General features: G+C 36.4%; 1 protein-coding gene across 5 annotated transcripts in view; it reads right to left on the bottom strand.

The window, feature by feature from the left end:
- SGK3 (serum/glucocorticoid regulated kinase family member 3) overlaps window positions 1-11,879 on the bottom strand; it is a 32,598-nt gene extending 20,719 nt beyond the window's left edge. For 2 of the 5 annotated variants that reach the window (XM_034429897.3, XM_034429901.3), the window contains exons 1-3: window positions 11,025-11,289; window positions 10,739-10,815; window positions 1,655-1,850 (exon numbers count right to left, since the gene is read on the bottom strand). In XM_034429897.3, the coding sequence (XP_034285788.1) occupies window positions 1,655-1,732 (78 nt within the window). In that variant the 5' untranslated portion in view covers window positions 1,733-1,850; window positions 10,739-10,815; window positions 11,025-11,289. Of the gene's footprint in view, window positions 1-1,654; window positions 1,851-10,738; window positions 10,816-11,024; window positions 11,290-11,396; window positions 11,554-11,707 lie in introns of those variants that run through there. The other 3 variants (XM_034429898.3, XM_087890648.1, XM_034429900.3) reach the window with 3 other exon arrangements.
- Window positions 11,880-18,761: the final 6,882 nt, after the last annotated feature.

Raw genomic sequence — 18,761 nt, 5'->3', positions numbered from 1 at the left:
ATATATGCTGACAGCAGCAAGAATGCTGTACATGCTCTACAAAAATGCAAAGATACTTTAATTCCTACAATGGATAACTGGCTGCAAAAGCTGATGGAGCTAGCAGAGATAGCTAAATTGACTGCTTTAATTAAAGACAAATTCAACTAAGTTTGTTTTAATTTGGAAATAACTTCTGGACTTGGTGCTTAAGATGGAAAAAAATGAAACTTAGATTTTGGGTTTTACTAATTAGATAGATTTATTGTTATAGAAATGGTTAATATATATTTTACTATGTAAAAGTAAAAAATTGAGTTGTATGTTATTATCTTATTCTACCGTGCTAAAAAAAATTGGAAGTCAACACTTTCCTTTTCTCTCTCTCCTTTTACCCTATTGTTCTGACCCAGCTCCTAAACATGACAAGCCTTTTGTAGTTAATGAAACGTTCCCTTTATTAGGAGCGCCAGCAGCCGCTCTCTCTCACAGCAGGCTACAAAGTCTCTAAGTCCTGTGGAAAGTGACGCTCGCTCCCTTCCCCCCTGAACTGGCCCAAGGCACACCAGAAGTCTCTCTCTCTCTTCCTACACTTGCAAAGGAAGTCCTGGAAGGTGTGCTCGCTCACTTTCTTCCAGCAGCAGACACACACACATACTTAGAAGGCCCGCAGATTCCAAGAAGAATTCTGATAATTTCCAGACAGGATTCGGAAGTGCAGGCTATCAGCAGGGAGATGAATAGTTGTCTGCCACACCTATTCATCTCTGCCCCCTGCCTTTTATCCCCAAAGCTAGGGTGGAGCTTCGCTAGCAGAGGTGGCTCTTCCATCCCAAGGACCGGCCCATAGATTTCTTTTCTATGCCTTCTACACATCCGCGCGTCAGGCACTGAACCCAGCTGTTCCTCCTCTTCCTCATCAGCCACCTACAGACCTGGGAGCTGTTGACTCTCCATCAGAGGGTTGATGGATAGCCCAGGCTCCGCCTCTGTATCTCTGACAGCGCCATTCCCTCTTCCCCCTGGGAGCTCTCAGATTGCCTTGATGCTGGCCCTGACTACCACATCACCTCCTCATCTGACTTGGCTGCAGAAGAGGCCAGCAGCCGATAGGCCACAATACCTATACTTTCCCTCCTTCCTTTTTCTTCCATTATTTTCATTTTTTCTTTGTATTTTGATAAACTAATAAAAATTTGAAATATCATACCTTAGTTATTTCTAAAACATCACCACTATCATTATGGGAGGGAGCTGACACAATTCATAGTACCCCCTTCCTGTTCAGTACAGTTGTGGTGCTCACAGGGTAACTAAATGTTGGACAGTGCCTTGGAGCCAGGAGGTGGGTTTCCTGCTAGTGAGAATGCAGCTGGATTCCCAAGCTATATGGAGTTCCAGCACTGCAGGCTAAAACCAAACCTTGTAATATATGCTGCACCATGGTTGACTCAGAAGTGAATGGTCCCAGCTGCCTAATGGAGAATAGAATGGGATTATAGGAATATATAGCTGATTTGGAATTGAAGCCAAAGCCCTCTGTGGCACGACCCTGAGAGAGATAGTTAAATTAAGCCTGTTCTCATTTGTGTAGCATTGAAGTCTCCTTAAACTGAACAAGGAAGAGAATATGAAATTGCCTGTACAATGAATCACTTTCTCTTTCTATACTTACAGTAAATCTTTTTTTCTTCACTCTGTGTTCATCAGAGCTGGGGATGCTAACACTTGGACAGCTTTCCTTCAGATCCATTTTATGTTGCTTTCGAGCAAAAGCTCAAGACCACCACACCAGGACGTAGAAAGTATCATCAGCATTGACTTAAAACACATAGTCGTTCTTGTGTAAACTTAAATTCCATCATGAAAACCTTAAATAAAACGAAATGTTAGAAAGGAGCAACAAGAACTGATGTGGTTCATGAAATCTGACTTCCCTTTTTAAAAATTCACTCTCAGCCCACATTTCTATAAAGTGAATATGGAACAAGAGTATTCATTTTTTAAAAAGGCTTGGAGATTATGCATGCAGACACAAGAAACATATTTTTAATATCTGACTATAAATTCTATAGAAGACATTTAGAACTCTGAAATATTTCTGTCACCTCATGTATGTAAACTGCAATATGAAATAATCATGTATTTTATTTGCTCTACTAGCTCTTGGCAAATCTCACAAACCCTATTGAAAGAATAACATATAGTCACATATTGTCATACCATTGCAGGTAAAGAACAGAATAATGAAAGTGGATTTTTATGGTTGAGGTTTTATGGTCAAGCAAGAAATAAATAGAATCTCACATAATTCCAAAATGATAAATGTAGAATTATATTTATGTTATTTCTTCTCTTATCTGTTCTTTCCCACATAGCCCAATATCTTTAATTTGGAGAAGGGTTACTAAGACTATTTGCATATTTTCCAATGCAAATAGGATAAGATGTGACAGGTATCACCTTGCAGTGAATCACTGCAAAAATTTCTCTTTTATATAATTATGCTGGAACATAGAGTGGGCTTTGCATAATGTCGTCACTGTGCATACTCAGATGCTGTGAAAACACATCTTGTTCCTTATTCTGCTGGCAAAAAAATGCCAACCAACCAAGCTGAGTTGTTTTCTAACATTAATGAAAGGAGATTGGCTGCAGCCTATTACTGTCAGCCTATATATTTTTTGCTGTATTCTTAAGATAGTAATTCAAAATAATAGTTGAATTTGTGTATAACATTATACTATGAACATGGTTTATAAACCACCATGGCTGAGCTTGGCCAACACAGTAGCCCCAAACAAACCACACTATGGTTTACTATAACATGTGAACCAGAACATTCTTTTCAGAGTAGTTAATTTCTGCCTAATATAAAATATGATATGTTATCTTAAAGGAGCTTGGGATTTTCCTTTGAAAAGCTAGATACTAATTAATTCTCTTCTTATCAATAATCCCCAATGGATAGGATCCTAATGTATGCACAGATCAAAAGAAAACATGGCAAATGTAATAAGACTGGTACAGTTTTAAGCTGCTAATTTAAAATATGTAGCTTGTTGATGAACATAAAATATAAAACTTGGCTGTTGAATTACAATATTTATGCAACCTGGCTTGTGACTGTGTCTGTGACTTGGAGTTTGATCTGCTCAGAAGCTTTCAGATGCGCCCAGAAGCTTAGATTTTGGAGATTCTGTTCAAACATGTTGGAATAAATAAATAAATAATCTCATTTATAAAAAGATTTATAGGGCCTCTGTTTTATCCCAGGAGTAGTCTTATTTTTGACAAACATAAGCTTTTGTTCTAAATATAAGCAATAATCCTCCTGCATTTAAAATTTAAGCATCAAATGATGAAATGTAAGTATCAAATAATGGGCAAAGAAATACATTTGATGATTCTGGCAGATTAAAAAGAAACTAAAACAAACTGTTCAGGGAAAGAAAAACATATTGAGAAATTCATTTCTTTATGCAGCCAAACTTCCAACTTGCGAAGAGCAAAACTAACCAAATATTTCAAAAATAAATTACTTCTAATTCATAAAGAATAGGCATACAGTCTGGTATGTAATTATAATATTCTCATACAAAAATACACTGACAGAGCAGAAAAGAAGTTTCAATTTGTCCAACCTTGAATGCAAAAATATGGAACTCAGTGCAAACAACACGGGACAATTCAATTCCAGGATTACACATTACATGTTGAAATCACATACAGTTATATACCTATGTATTTATTTCTGTGTATGCTATTAATATACAAAGCAAAAGAGGAAAGTCTTTAAACACATGTGCTATTTTCTTTCCATGTTACAGGACAGACATGATTTAAACAGGTGCTTCATCACTTAATCCCAATATATAATTGATGCCTAGACTGTTTTCTCTTGTAAATCTTTCAAATATAAGCTATCAAGTTAAATCATGAATCTGTCCTGCAAATAATAATATGCCTTCCACATTCATCTAAGTTGGACAGAAATAGACAAATGGAAATAAACATACACATTCCAAATAAAAACATTCCATGTTTTAGGAATGATCCACAAAAGACTTTCTCATGTCCCTAGTAAAGAGCTCCTTGAAAGTAGGTGCATCTTTAGGAAATTTATTCTGCACATGAAAGCAATTAAATAAAATACAAGAGAGGGTCCAGTTCTTGCAATTTGGATCAATAGATGAAGCCAGGCAGAATAATGTGGACTGCCAAAAGTGGTCTCAATTGTGTGTAATAACTGCTTTCCCATCTTCATGTTAATATAATGGAAATGTTAAGGATGAGGCAAAATTTTACTTGTGTTTCCCACCTCATTGAACTCTATAGATTTACATCATTCTTTCCAAACAAACTATTTCAAGATTTCAGAGCCAGTTGGGGAATAGCCTAAATACAAATGAAACATGAAATATAAATAAATAAACTTAATGATCTCACTAACCAGCTTACAACGCTCCAACAATTTCTTTTCAAATAGATTTTATTGCAAATGTAGTGTTACACCAGCACCTGCTTTTCGGTTTCCAAGGATAATAATATATTTGAAAACAAGATTAGAAAGCGTTGTTCAGGAGAGGTAGCTTTTGCAATGAGCAGCTTTCTTCCACTCTTATGAATACAAACACAGCACTGTTTTCACCCACACGTAGAATAATTCTGGGATTCATAGTCATGCTAGCCTAAACCTTGGACTGAAGACAGGCTTTGTTTTCAAATTCAGTGGTATTTGGCAATAAATGAAGGCATGGGCATGAAATATCCTAGTCATCTAACATTACAACTTCGGACATCTCCCAAATGATTGAAAATAAGGACATTTCTTTCTTAACACAAGCTCACCTATAATTGAAATGCAATATAACATTTGGTTCAAGTTTTTTTTTTCTTTGCTGTTTCTGGCAAGAAATGAGGAAGTGTTATGTTTATATGTGTGCCTTCAAACATACGTACAGTATACGTCTGTAGTGTAAGTGTATGGGAAAGAGAATAGGTGAAATTTGCAGATAAGAATTCAGTTTATAAGTGTGATATGTTGTTTACAGACAACTAGCTTGAATTAATCACTCTCCCTTTCTCCTGACTTTCCTAATGGCAGGTGAACTTTCTGAAAAGTTACCCTCTTAATTTGGCAAGGTGGCGAAAAATGGCTTTGCACCAGATTTTTGTCTGTCCATATATACTTTTCCTTGTGAATACTTGTTAAATTTAAGGTTATCTTCCTTTTGGGAAAGGAAACCACCATAAGCACCACATGGAATTTTAAACTAAGAGTGTTGTATTAAATATTTCAGTCTTGATGGGTCTCAAAAGAGCACTATCATTCTAATTATTGACGCTCAGTTTCTTTGTCATTCATTCCTGTGGAGTCCTTTGAGATATGTTTCAGCTCTGGAGATACAAAGCAGTCACATCCCTATAAAGCCACCTTCAGACACCAAGCATTACAAATTAGTATCTCTGTTGGAATTTGTTTTACCTTGACTTCCTGGTGTGAGTCATCAGTCTAATTCATTCAGTGAATTCTAATGATTTGAATCAAACTCCTACTTTATAAATGAATTTGAGTTTCAAAACCAGCATCAACAGGTGCCCACATTAAGGTGACTATAAATTAACCTACTGAATGTTATTACATATTTTTCAACTGCATGAAGAATTCTAAGAACAAGACAAAAGCTTGCCTCCAGAGTTGTTCTCACAGTTTCTGACATGTTTGGGACACTGCCTCCAAAACAATTATCTGAACAAAAGAAATAAAGTTACAAGAACAGAAAAACATTAAAACAAATGTGAGACAAATTCTTTAGTTGCATGATACAGTCACTAAAAAATTCTTTGGTTAGTTCTTCATATACTAAAAACCTTTCTATTTGCATGTAATAATGCTAAGTCACCATTTCCTTTTATAATGCAAGAATGCTTAGTGCTACTTTCAAGGGTCTTTTATCTAACTCCTGTCACTTCTTTGTTTCAATGCTGTTTCACTTCCCAGAAATGTCACAACCACCCTTTAAAAAGAAGCAAAATGTTGCAATTATCTCTGGCCATATCATAAATTGAGCAAGACTGTAGAAAATCTGAACTCCTAATGTATTTATCCTACTCCTATATGTAAGCTCTCTTTTAGAGCTCCAACCTGATCATAAATAAGCTTCACCATATTTAGTAGAACATATTTCAAAGTCAGCATTCAGAGTACTTATAATCCAATTTATGATTAGTCCTCACATCAAAATAACTTTACTTGAAAATAGTCTTAGGTTAGTAATTACTTCACAATTTTTTTTAAAGAGAAAATGAACCCACAAGCAACAAAACTGCAAAACATTTAATACTTCAAAAATTCAGTACTAATAGCAATAATCTCAATAATCTACCCTGTTTCCCCCAAAATAAGACATCCCCTGATAATAAGCCCTATTGGGCTTTTGAGCGCATGGCAATAAGGCCAAGCGCTTATTTCAGGGTTCAAAAAAATATAAGACAAGGTCTTATTTTCGGGGAAACACTGTATATAGAAAACCACAGTGACTGTTTTATGATAAAGTTGAATCCCAGATCTAATAATGATAAAGTTGAATCCCAACTCAAATAAAAATGAAACTTTTTACTATCAGAACACAATTGACCAAATTGAGATGTCAGCTTAGATTTCTTTAGGTCCTAGGAGTCATGTTATATAAAGGAAAAGGTTCCCCTCGCACCTATGTACCAGTTGTTCCCGACTCTAGGGGGTGGTGTTCATCTCCGTTTCAAAGCCAAAGAGCCAGTGCTGTCCAAAGACATCTCTGTGGTCATCTGGCCAGCATGACTAAGTGCCAAAAGCGCACGGAACGCTGTTACCTCCCCACCAAAGGTAGTCCCTATTTTTCTACTTGCATTTTTTATGTGCTTTCAAACTGCTAGGTTGGCAGAAACTGGACAAATAATGGGAGCTCACCCTGTTATGCGGCACTAGGGATTCGAACCACTGAACTGCCAACCTTTCGATCGACAAGCTCAACATCTTAGCCACTGAGCCACCGCGTCCCTCTAATATTATATAAGAGAATAGTAACTTCAATATAACAGGACAGACAAAGATTTCTCAACTTATTTCAAATTCTACTTCTATTTTATGTGTGCTGAACGTTTCCCAGTCATCCTTTATAAAAAAAGGATGAAACGTAGTTTTTGACTTTCTGAAATATTTGTTTCTAAGAAACTTAAACTGTGTCACTAGTTTTTCTAATCTTTAAAAAATCACAGGCAGACATGCCCCTTTCCCATTTTATTTTTTATGACAAAAAAACATACTTTGTACTTCCCAGAAAATCACTAGTCAGTTACATGTTGTCCTTTGGAAGGTAATAAGAGGTAAAGACTTTGTTTACTCCTAGGGGAACTGAAAGATTGCCTCATCCTCCAAGAACAGAGCAGAAATAATACACTACTACACAATAACCTCTTGACGTAACTTCATTCTCCTAAAGCCCACTCCTGTGCACAGTGAGCTGCATCCTAGAATACTCAGATGTAGCTATTGCTGGCTCAGTAGCTTTGAGCATTAATGGAATGTATATAGTACATATGACTGAATTGACAGAAGTCGTATACATCATGTGTGCAGAACTCCAGAATCATGAATCAAGTCACATTTAAGTACTTGGGTAGTAAAAGAAAGAACATGGTAAATTTGTTGGAGGACATTGTAAAAATACATCTCTAGAATAATACCATATTTATACAATCACATTCCAATGTTAGCCATTTAAAAGTACATTTAAAATTTTAAATTTAAAAATCAATGAAAGACAAATGAAAAGTAAAAATAGTATTAAAAGCATTGTATGAACATGCTGTTGTTCTAGAGGTGCATTTTTACATGGTATTGTTTTAGAGATCTATTTTACATAGTCAGTTTGGTATTGTGATTAAGGCACCATGCTAAAAACTGGAAGACTATGAGTTCTAATCCTGCATTAAGCACAAAGTCAGCAGGGTGACTTTGGGCTAATTATTCTTTCTCAACCCCAAGAAACAGACAATGGCAACCCACTTCTAAAATCTTGCCATGAAAACTGCAAGGACAAGTCCAGGTAGTTACCAGGAGTCAACAATTATTTGAAGGTGCACCCACACAAAATCACCTAAAATTAATCTCCAATTTTATTACTGCATGCAACTGATGGACAGATAATTTTCCTTTTCTTTTAACTGAACAATTCTTTTTTCTAGACGACTTTAAAACTGAGAATGTTTTGATTATCATATTAGCATTTTTATATATTATTTTTAGATTTACTTGGTGAGAGAATATGATCAACTAAAAATCTACCATGTTTCACTGCATTTCTGTTTTCTACCTAACAAGGCTCCCATATTCTTTATTACCTACAGATCTAGGTAATTTTTGAATTGCATATTGTTCAGAAAGAGAAAAAACCCACAAATAACTGTTGATCCTATCAATACTAGATGCAACATGAAAGCATCATAACATGTAGTAGCTTATTAAAAATTTCTATGCATTTACTTACTGTTCATAATTCCACATAGGTTTATTCAAAAGTAAAATCTATAGCCTTCCTCTAATGGTTAGTTCCCTCACTAATCATTTAGTGAGATTTAGGACATAGGTATTATATGTAGGCACCCAGCTGCAAGCTTTTCTGTTATCGGTGAAGAGACTTGCCTCCCTGCCACATCAAAGAAACTCTCAATCTTAAATTGGTTCTAAATGCATCATGGGTTATATGTTGTTGCAGTTTTATTCTTTCTATGTCACCCAATTCTTTTCATCTCAATTCATGTTGTAAAGGATGTTTTCATGACAATGTTGCTTGAAAATAATTACTTATAATCTGAGGAAGCTGCTAAAGAGCTGATACCATTATGGGTCTTATTTCAAGGTAACAGAAGTATAGATTGCAAATTTCTCTTGGACAGTCTTAGAGCTACTATACAGATGGTCCAATGTCATAACCTCTCATTCAGTGAGAATTTGAACTTCTAAGGCCCTGAATTAAGTGGTACTGGGGAAGCCAGATTCATTTAATAACCATGTTACCAACTTAATAATTGCAGTGGTACATTTAACAAGTATGGCAAGAAATATCGTAAAATGAGGCAAAACTCACTTAACAACTGTCTTGCTTAGCAACAAAAATTTTGGGCTCAATCGTGATCATCAGTCAAGGTACCCATAATGTTGCATTTTACTACCATGTCACTTAGCAATGGCAATTTGAGTCATTGTGATCTGCAAATGCATCATTTATTGCTACATCAATGACACAGCTACCTCCTTTTTTTTCACTTGCCTTTTTTATTTGATGAAAAGTTGTAAAAAATCTGAAGGCTTGTTCATTACTCATTACAGTTTTGGTTTTTTTAATTACATACTATTATCTTCATTTATTAGTTACAGTGCATTTCCGATTACACTTAATCTTTCTAGACAATGAAATTCTGGAGAAATTGTGGATTGGCTAATTTCCCTTAGTGAAACTCATCTGTTCCTCTTCCTCCCAATTTCTGGACATAGTTTCTCTTCCCATTTCCTGCAATGGTCCATCCCATTTAACATTTTCCCGAAGTATCATTATTTTACAGGAGTTCAAAGTGCAACAGAGTAATAGTATCTTGGCAACTTTTACACCCTTTCCCCACAGTAGCAATTGTTTAGATATTTGGGATACAAGAAATTAAAAATGGATCATGGTGGGGCATTGAATGGATACCAGTTTTTGTAGAATTTGATTGGCCAGCTATGGATTTCTTAGCATTTTAAATCTGGCAGTAATGATACTGACTGTGAGTTAATTTCATTGTTTTTGAAGAACTGGAGAGTGATGAAAATAGGATTAAACTGTTCTTAAAAGTTGTAGATTGTATTTTAATCTACAGCTGCCACATCTTCAACATTAATTCAAAAAGAGCTCAGCAGAAATGTAAACATTTTGCTTCTGAATACTTTAGTTCAATATGACAAATACAGTCAGTAAGAAATAGGACATACTTTATTATGTCTCTAAAAAAAACAACCCAAAATTACTGACATCTAATTTAAGACCTGCAGAGAGTTTCCTATCGATTCCCAATTACAAATCTCTTTTAAAATATGTCTTAAGAAACTTGTCTCTGTACCTGCTACTTTACTACCTGCATAATTATCACCGGAAATATTTCAGAAAATCTATTGTAAAAAAATAAAACGAAATCACGAATAGCTTCTGCACTATTGATTTTAATGTGTCTAAAATATTACAGTGCCACATTCTGTAAATAGGCTGTCTCAAAAGTCAAAATATGCCCATGAATAATTTTAAACACACAAGAAATTCAAAACTAAAGATCAGTAATATAATTATGCATTTATACTTCATAAGAAAGTTGGCTTCTTTTTGAATTCTCTTTCTTGATATATTAATATATTAATTTGTTTCTAAGAACTATCAAAAAAGAACCTATATAAAAAAGCTAGATCTCATTCAAGGATAATTTTATCTGGCAATTAATCAAGCAATTTATGCTTAATCTACATTAAGCATAAATGTAGAAATAGATTTACAAAATAATTTTCAATACACCTTTCTGTACTGCACATACAGAAAGTACTGTATATTTTTTCTTACCTAAACTAAATTTCTTTATGCTAGTGCAATAGTGTCATATTGACACAGACAAATATATTTCCTAAGGCTACAAAATATCTCAGTTAAAGCCCGTCAGACTTGTTATGACAGATCTTCTCTTTTTTTCTTACCTTGGCAACTTTTCAAAATCCATTTTGTAGTATCTTTTTTTTTTTTTTTAGAAATAGTTCTTTATACAGAGCGTCAGCTGAAAGAAAAGAAGGGATAAGATAAGAAAAACGGACACTCGGGAGATGTACGGTCAAATATATACTTAAGTGGGTTTTTAGGGTCAGTAAAGAATCAAACATCTCGCATCACTAACTGCTGAGACTTGTTTAGCAATAATAAAAAAAAAAGAATCACTTGGCATTTACACAGAGTTCTACTTCTTTTCAACCAACGGAATGACCTTACCGGCGTGCGGGAAATTTTGAACAATTCAAATCTTCAACTCACAGCGAAAATTAAAATAACTCGGTCCCGTGTTGAACGGGATTCTTTTTACTTCGCTTCTTCAAAAGCAAGCAAGCAAACAGGGTGGGGTGGAGGGTTGCGAGACCTTGCATGTAACTCGGTTGCGACCTAACTTCTTTCCTCTTTCCCAGCCCCAAAGCACGCTGGTTTACCGCAAGAGGCTTGTAGCGTTTTCAAGCTGACATCGCTCTCGCTTCCTTCTTCCGACTATTATTATATATATATATATATATTTTGCTGCGCGCGACTGGCCGCTTGGGGCTGTTTCTCTACTGACGTGGTAAGCCGAGAGGGCGCGCCTCAAATACAAACCACCCGAGGCGAGTCCGGCAGCTTCTCGGCTTGACGAGGCTTCCCGACCCCAGGCAGAGACGTTCCTCCCCTCCCTCACGCGGTCGTCAGAAAGCCGCCGTAACCCGGGGCGCCGTCCCTTAGCTGGTTTGTAGGAGAGACGCGCCCAATCGCTCCCTAGCCCCGTGCCTGCGCAGGGTGGAGCCTTGCTTTCTCCACCCTTTGGAGTGGGGGGGGGGGGGCAAGCTTTCGCTCCCCGCGGTTTCTGGTCAGCGCGGGAACAAAAAAAAAAAAAAAAAAAGACCAGCAAAATTCTGCCCCTGCGTACGAACCTCTCTCTCCTTGCACCGGGCCGGGAAGTGGCGGCTGCTCCTCCTTCTCCGGCTGCTGTGGGAACAACAGCCAGAGACGCCATGAGGTTTCTTTCTCCCAGTACAAGAGCCGCGCCAGGGTCACTCGAGGACGCGTTCCAACGTTGGATTCATGTGACTTTGACACGAGCTCGGCAGGACCTTTCGCCCCCTGGCGGATACCTGCCACGACTAAGGAGCTCTTGCTTTTGTTGGCAAAAGCAGAAACTGCTGCGAAGTAGTTCAGGTTCAGAGCCTGGGAAATTGGTATCTTTACAAAAAAAAAAAAAAAATCTGTGTGTTTTTAGTACGGTAAGCACCGTCAAGGACCGTCCCATAGGCAAAATGCAGTAAGTCCGTCATCCCTCGTAGAATAGCTTCATACAGTATCAGCAATGATTGTCAAAAGCGCAAGAGCCCCAGCAGAAATTTTAAAAATGACAAAGAGAATTCCATGTCTTACGTTTTTTATTTTCATTGATAAACACCTAATCCGTTTACATATATTTTAAGGCAGTTTGCATTAAATAGCACCAGAAAAAAACTTGATAATTATCCAGATAGATCATTTAAAAACAAAATTGCAAGCAACAAATAAAGGCACTTATTCATTTGTTTTATTACCATTGAATTGGGATCAACTCCTGTTGGCAAATGCTCCCCATTTTGTTTCATCTTTAATAATAGCTTCCAAGGACAACACATTAATCTCTTTGATCCATATCATCCAACTTAACCATTGTCTTTCCCTCAACCTTGCCAGCATATTTTTTCTAGACCATCTTCTGCTGGCATCATGCATCCAAAATACAGTATGTGGGTTTTGCTTGCTGACCATTCCTTGAACATTTTGTCTAGGACTTGACTAATAGTACTCTTATTATCTTGGAATCCATATGGCAAAGACTTTCATTTGCTCTTTCTTAAGGTCCAAGGCCTAGACACGGCAAGCTGCCTCTTGGGTGAAAAGTCCCATAAATATTATATTTCTGCAAGTTCTTCATCCCACCTACTTTGCTCAGTAGCGCTGACCAAAGAACATCTGTACTATGAGATGGACTCTCTCTACCTAAATCAAACTGGATAATATATAAGCCTAGTTTGGGTGCTTTGGCATCTGAAGCAGAATATTCAAACGTTCTTCCCCATTAATTGTTCTTGCAAGATACAGTAATAATTAAGACATAATGGTTTAATGCCATGCAAAATGAGCTGCCTAAAGTAGCTGTGCCACGGCTCAAAGGTAAAGCTGGTTTCTTAGTTGTAGGGACAGACAGAGGAAAGCTTTTGAAGATGGTCTCAATTAGTAAACTGAAAAACAGGAAAGAGAGCTTAAGATAATACCTCTTCGCTCTGTGCTAGCTTTCCCCAACTTACTTTCTGACCCTCTCAATATGGTCTCTTTTATACAGGTAAAAAGTTTGAGGTAACGCTGGATTCTAGATGCTCTCTGATTTCTTGCAGATGTTTTTGTTACCAAGCTAGTAGATAACATCATAGTGAGAGGGAGAGTTGAGTTTACTTGCTGCTTATATGCTGACTGTTTGAGGTATGTTAGATAGTAACTGAAAAGTATATATTTTTATATATAGACTCATCACCAAGTAGTTTGGATCTACAAACCTTGGGGAATGCTTTGTATATGTACAGTATAACTGGATGTTGATCCTTTGAACCATGATAATTCTTCATTTCATTAGTACTCGCACGTCCTTTTTTCCCCAAAGGACAAAACATTTCCCTTAAGCATCTCAATTCATTTTATGTGAAACCAATAAGCTATAGTTTAATAAACTATGATAAAGCAAAAAATAGATTCATATATCTGAATCTGAATTACTATATCTCTGAGCCATTTATTTAATTGTGAAGTGCCAATCTGGCAGTCAATATAGGGTAAAAGCTAAGTATAAATATATTTTATAAATTAGAATATAGCATCCTTATCACTTTGGATCAGTTCAGATCATTTATTGTATTCCATGAACAAAAAGCAAATTAACCTAAAGAATTTTATTACCCCAATTTATAAGCAATTTGTATCAGGTAGTTAATAAACTGAAAACAGTTTGATAATAATCAACAGCAATAGCAGACACATTGAAAATAATAAAAAGAATTTGATAAATTTCCAGGTTTCATCATTTATTTGCTATACAGGCTACAGGCTACAAAGCAGAGTTTGGCAACTATAAAAATACTATCATGATTAAAATTGTGAAGAAAATCGATATATATAATTTATCTGATTTACAACAAAGTTACCTTGAATTGGAATTAGGATATTACCCAGTCCACAGTAAACTTACCTCAAGTTGGAAAGCAATACAATGACAGTATAACAGTGCACAACACATTGTTTCAACTGCTTCCAAATGGCAAGGGCAAAACCTGTCTGCAAAGGGAGTAAGTTGATATGTTTCTTCTTTTAGGACTGAAAACAGAACACTAAACCTTGCTAAAATGAAAATCGTATGGTATTTTTCAATGTCAAAAATATACAATTATTTAGCTGGGGCAAAAGCTTTTCTCTTTTCAAAGCATCAATCAGTCTTGCCATAATCCTGCCTCAAGAGCAGGGCAGCATTGGAAGCACAAAGTTACTCTTTGAAAACTTGGGCTGAATACCTCCACGAGGAAGACTTTGCAAGTGCAATCCTGTGTCATATTATAGCATAGCAATTGCCTTGCCCTGGAAGACAAGGCTGTATCAAGGCTTGTAAAGCATTTCTTTGATTGGTCTCTCTGAACAGTGCAGAAAAATGGGCTTCTCCATTTTGGATAGCAGAAGTTGCTTCAGCAAGAGTTCTCCTTTTGGTATTCTTCCTAACTTAATATTTACATAATTTTTCATATCTCTCATTTTTCACATAACCTGAGATTATATAATCTTTTCCAAGATTTAAAATATTCTTGTTTCAAACACCTCTATTGGTATATGTTCTCCTGAGATATATATAGAGAAATCATATTCCCAACATATGGAATAGCTGTGCAGTGTCTTCTTTAACAAGTTTTGTGTTATTTTCTGTAGCTTAGCTCATCCTAACAATTAAACAAGGATTTTATGACTCTAATAGATTTTAGTCTTTCCTGTCTTTGGCTTCTATTGATGCAGTGTCACCAGATACCAGGGTTAGAGTAAACATAACGATGATTTTTCTATCCAAATTGAGTGGCAAAGGTAATACTGTATCTGTCATAGCACAGTTATAACTTGTAATATGATTGAGTGTGGCTTCCTTTATAGAGTCATTTTTACGTCTTCAAGATACTGCCTTTTCTCTTGCTGGGCACTTGACACAAGAGTGAGAAACTATTATTTGGAGGCCTGTCTTTAGCACACTTTTGAGAATACTTTTCTTTATTTACATTCTTGAGGATGGGAGAAGATTCAGCCACTCTTCATAATTTCCTAATGGAATTCTTGGCTCTTTTGTGTCCTGGTAACAGAATCTGCCAGCTAATTCTCTTGATTATATTGCATAAAACAGAAAAGCAGCAGAGTGGGAGTTGGGAGGAGAAGGAAAAGAAATAATCTATATGAAAACAAACAAGGTCATTCAGAGATAATAGAATCCTTATTTCTTGAGATCACTGAATATATTCACAAAAGAACCCAAAACAGAGATTTGTATTATTACTTTGAAGATTACTACTTCAGACTGCTGATTAGTACATTTAATTTGCCTCTAAGAAAGAATTTGGAATATAATAATGTCCCTTACCTGCACATACCATATTCATGTTTGTCATATTTCTATTAAGTAACTTGCATTGATACATGTTGTGGCTTATTGTTGTTCTTAATACAGTACCACTATGCTCAGTTGGTTGTACATTGTGCTTAAAGTAGCCTTGATGAGGTTAATAACATTATTTTTCTCTGTGTGAATAAGGAGTAGAATGAAGTTCATCAAGTGCATAGTATGAACACTATGGCGTGGATTATAACTGTTTTATAGCCACTTACGTGAATCACGTACCTCGGTTTTAATTTACATGAAAGCTGGGACATGATCAGTGAAGTAAAGACAAGGATAGAGAAAGCTCAAACAGCATTCTTCAGAATTAAAAAGATCTTCTGCAGTCATGACATAAGCCTAAGATTGAAAGTCAGGCTTGTCAGATGTTACATCTTTTCTATCCTGCTCTACAGAGTAGAGAGTTGGTCTCTGACAGAAAACCACTTGAAGAAACTAGAAGCATTTGAAATGTGGATTTACAGACGACTGTTACGTATAAGCTGGGTTAACAAAATCACAAATGAGGAGGTAAGAAGCCGCCTGGGAAAGCAAAGGGAAATAATCAAAGCCATTAAAAAGCAAAAGTTAGAGTATTTTGGACATGTGATGTGATACCCAGAAAAATACGGCATCTTTCACTTAATCCTCCAGGGAAAGATTGAAACAAGGTCCAGGCAGAAGAAGAACATCATGGCTTCAAAACCTAAGGGACTGGTTTGGACAAAATTCAGCAGCATTTTTTCATATGGCTGTTGACAAAAATAAGATTGCCAACATGATCGCCAACGTCCGATGACGGATATGGCACAAGAAGAAGCAGCAGCAGCAGCGACGGAAACAAACATTTTTGCTGTCATTTTGCATTCATTCACTTCTTACAAAAAGAATAAGCCGAAGGGGACCCAGGGATAACATCACAAGTAACACTACCTGTACTAAGCTGAGTCTTCTCCAGTGTGATGCTTCCAAATCTGTTAAACTTTCATAATTCCCAGCCAATTAGTGGTGGACACAGATGGGAAGGGCAGTCTTTAATAAAATTATATTAACATACACAATAAGAGGGATGAATCAAAAGACTTTGAAGAACTAACACAAAAGTAAAAGTACTTTTGCAAAAGTAAAACAATATTTAAGTAAAAGAAACAAAAAAACAGGTTAAAAAGGATAGCATGCAAACAGTAACTCTACATTGCTGAGTGTTGCACAGGAATGAGGTAGAGACATACTGAAACTGGAAAAAGGCTTAAATGGGATTTTTTTGAATCTTGAGCTGGAGCTATACATCTAACTAAAAACCACAATGTTGCTGAAAAACAGTATGATTTGTCAAATATATGGAGAAACATAACTGAAAAAGCAAAAAAAAAAACAAAAAAACAACCAACTCCATCCGAAATATTTTTGAAAGCCATTTTATGACATCCCTTTTTAAATTATTTTGAAAAAATACTTTCCCATTCCTTCTTAAAGTATGATATTGGCTTTTTTATTTGTAGTTAATACTTTATAAAAATATATCCCGTCAAACTGTTTCTGGTTCCACTGATGTTTGTCTGGCTAAGAAAGTTGCCCATTCCTAACCTAATTTATTCATCATAACACTGACACCAATGGCAGCATTTGAAAGAAAAACTATTTTGACTTAGTAATGTCCACAAAAAAGACAATGTCTTAAGGATGGCTCGCTGTTTATTATTCAGTTTCAACAAATAACATCTAAATCTATAGTTTCAAGGCTTGCTGAGAATTTTGAACTGAACAGAGATGAATGTGTATCATCAAGCTGGTGTCAACTCTTAGCAACTTCATAGATTTTTTTCCAAAACCATTTGTTTTCAGCCTGGTCCTTCAAATCTTCCACTGTGCATCAACTACTACTATAATCCTCAATCTTGATTTTGGTTCTCCTTTTGTCTATCCTCCCATCTTTCCGATCTTTATAGATTTCTCAAAGGGTGCATAATGCCACTAAAATATGATAATTATGTACGCCTTGAGTGAGTACTCTAGAGTGACCTGTTCCATAATCTATGTTTATTTTCTGGCTAGCTGTGATTTTCTTAAGAGGTTTCTTTAACACCAACATTCAAAAGCATCAATATTTTTTCTATCCTGTTTCAAAATCCAACTTTCACTTCCATAATGGCACAGAGAAAGCCATTGCCTGCATGATTCTGGTCTTCGTAAATATAGGCACATTATGACATGTGAATAGGAAATCAGTTTGGTTTAGTGGTTAAGGAATAGGCTAGAATAGGTGTCCTCAAACCCCCAGTCTATGGACCAGCACTGGTCCGTGGCATGCCAGAAACTGGGCCACACAAACAAGGGAAGCCATCCATGGGATGCAGGCAGCACACGAAATCACGCCCCCTCTGGTCCCTGGAAAAATCTCCACAGAACTGGTCCCTGGTGCCCAAAAGGTTGGGGGCCGCTGGGCTAGAAACTGGGAAACCCTCCTGCCTTAGCCAATGAAAGCCAGCTTGGACTTGGACTTGGTGACCTTGGACTAGTCACTTTGTCTCAGCCCAACTCAGCGTTGTTGTGGGAAAAATAGGAGGAAAATGTATTGGAAATGTTCGCTGCTTTGAGTTATTTGTAAAAATAATAAAGGTGGGATACTAATAAATATCTTTTTTAAGGCCTTCATTTCTATCCTACACTGCTTATCAATCTAATAAACAGCTTTGTGGAATATCTCTGTGGCAGGATTAATATATTATTGCATATGCTTTGACCGACTACCATCTACTTCATCAACTGTTTCCTGAGTACCGGTATTATAGTATATATTTCTGATGGGAACTGCAATAAATACTGGAACTAAAACACACAAAAGGTAGTACAAAAATTATCTTTGCCTTAATAGTGGCTGCTGAATTCAGTAAACAGTTCCTGAGTGATTGGTAAGACAGTTAAGCCGGTTTAGATACCCTTCACATCGATTGAGGAAGAGAAAAATGTTTTTCGTACTAGCTAGACAACTTTTTCACGTCAAATTACGATTCACGAAAAAAAGTCACGAGACAACAGCAAGGCATTCTAGGAAACATTCATTTCAGTTTCCATTCTCGTAGAAGCTCCAATGTTTTTTTTTTGAAACGGAAACACTACATTTCCCAGTCATCTTTGTTGAAAAACATTTTCTTTCTCTCTCTCTCTCTCCCCTCGAGTTTTTCCTGTACGGTGTTGCATGCCGGTAGTAGTAGTTTCCGACTACCCCCATTCGATACCACGCCGCTTGGTTTCCTTGGAAAAGAAAACTACAATTCCAATCTGCCTTAGCC

This window comes from Pantherophis guttatus, chromosome 3 (genome assembly GCF_059756535.1).
Source record: "Pantherophis guttatus breed Tessera chromosome 3, ASM5975653v1, whole genome shotgun sequence".
Lineage (NCBI taxonomy): Eukaryota > Metazoa > Chordata > Lepidosauria > Squamata > Colubridae > Pantherophis > Pantherophis guttatus.
The sequence above is the reverse complement of the archived record's forward strand: the minus strand, read 5'-3'. Positions and strand labels throughout refer to the sequence as shown.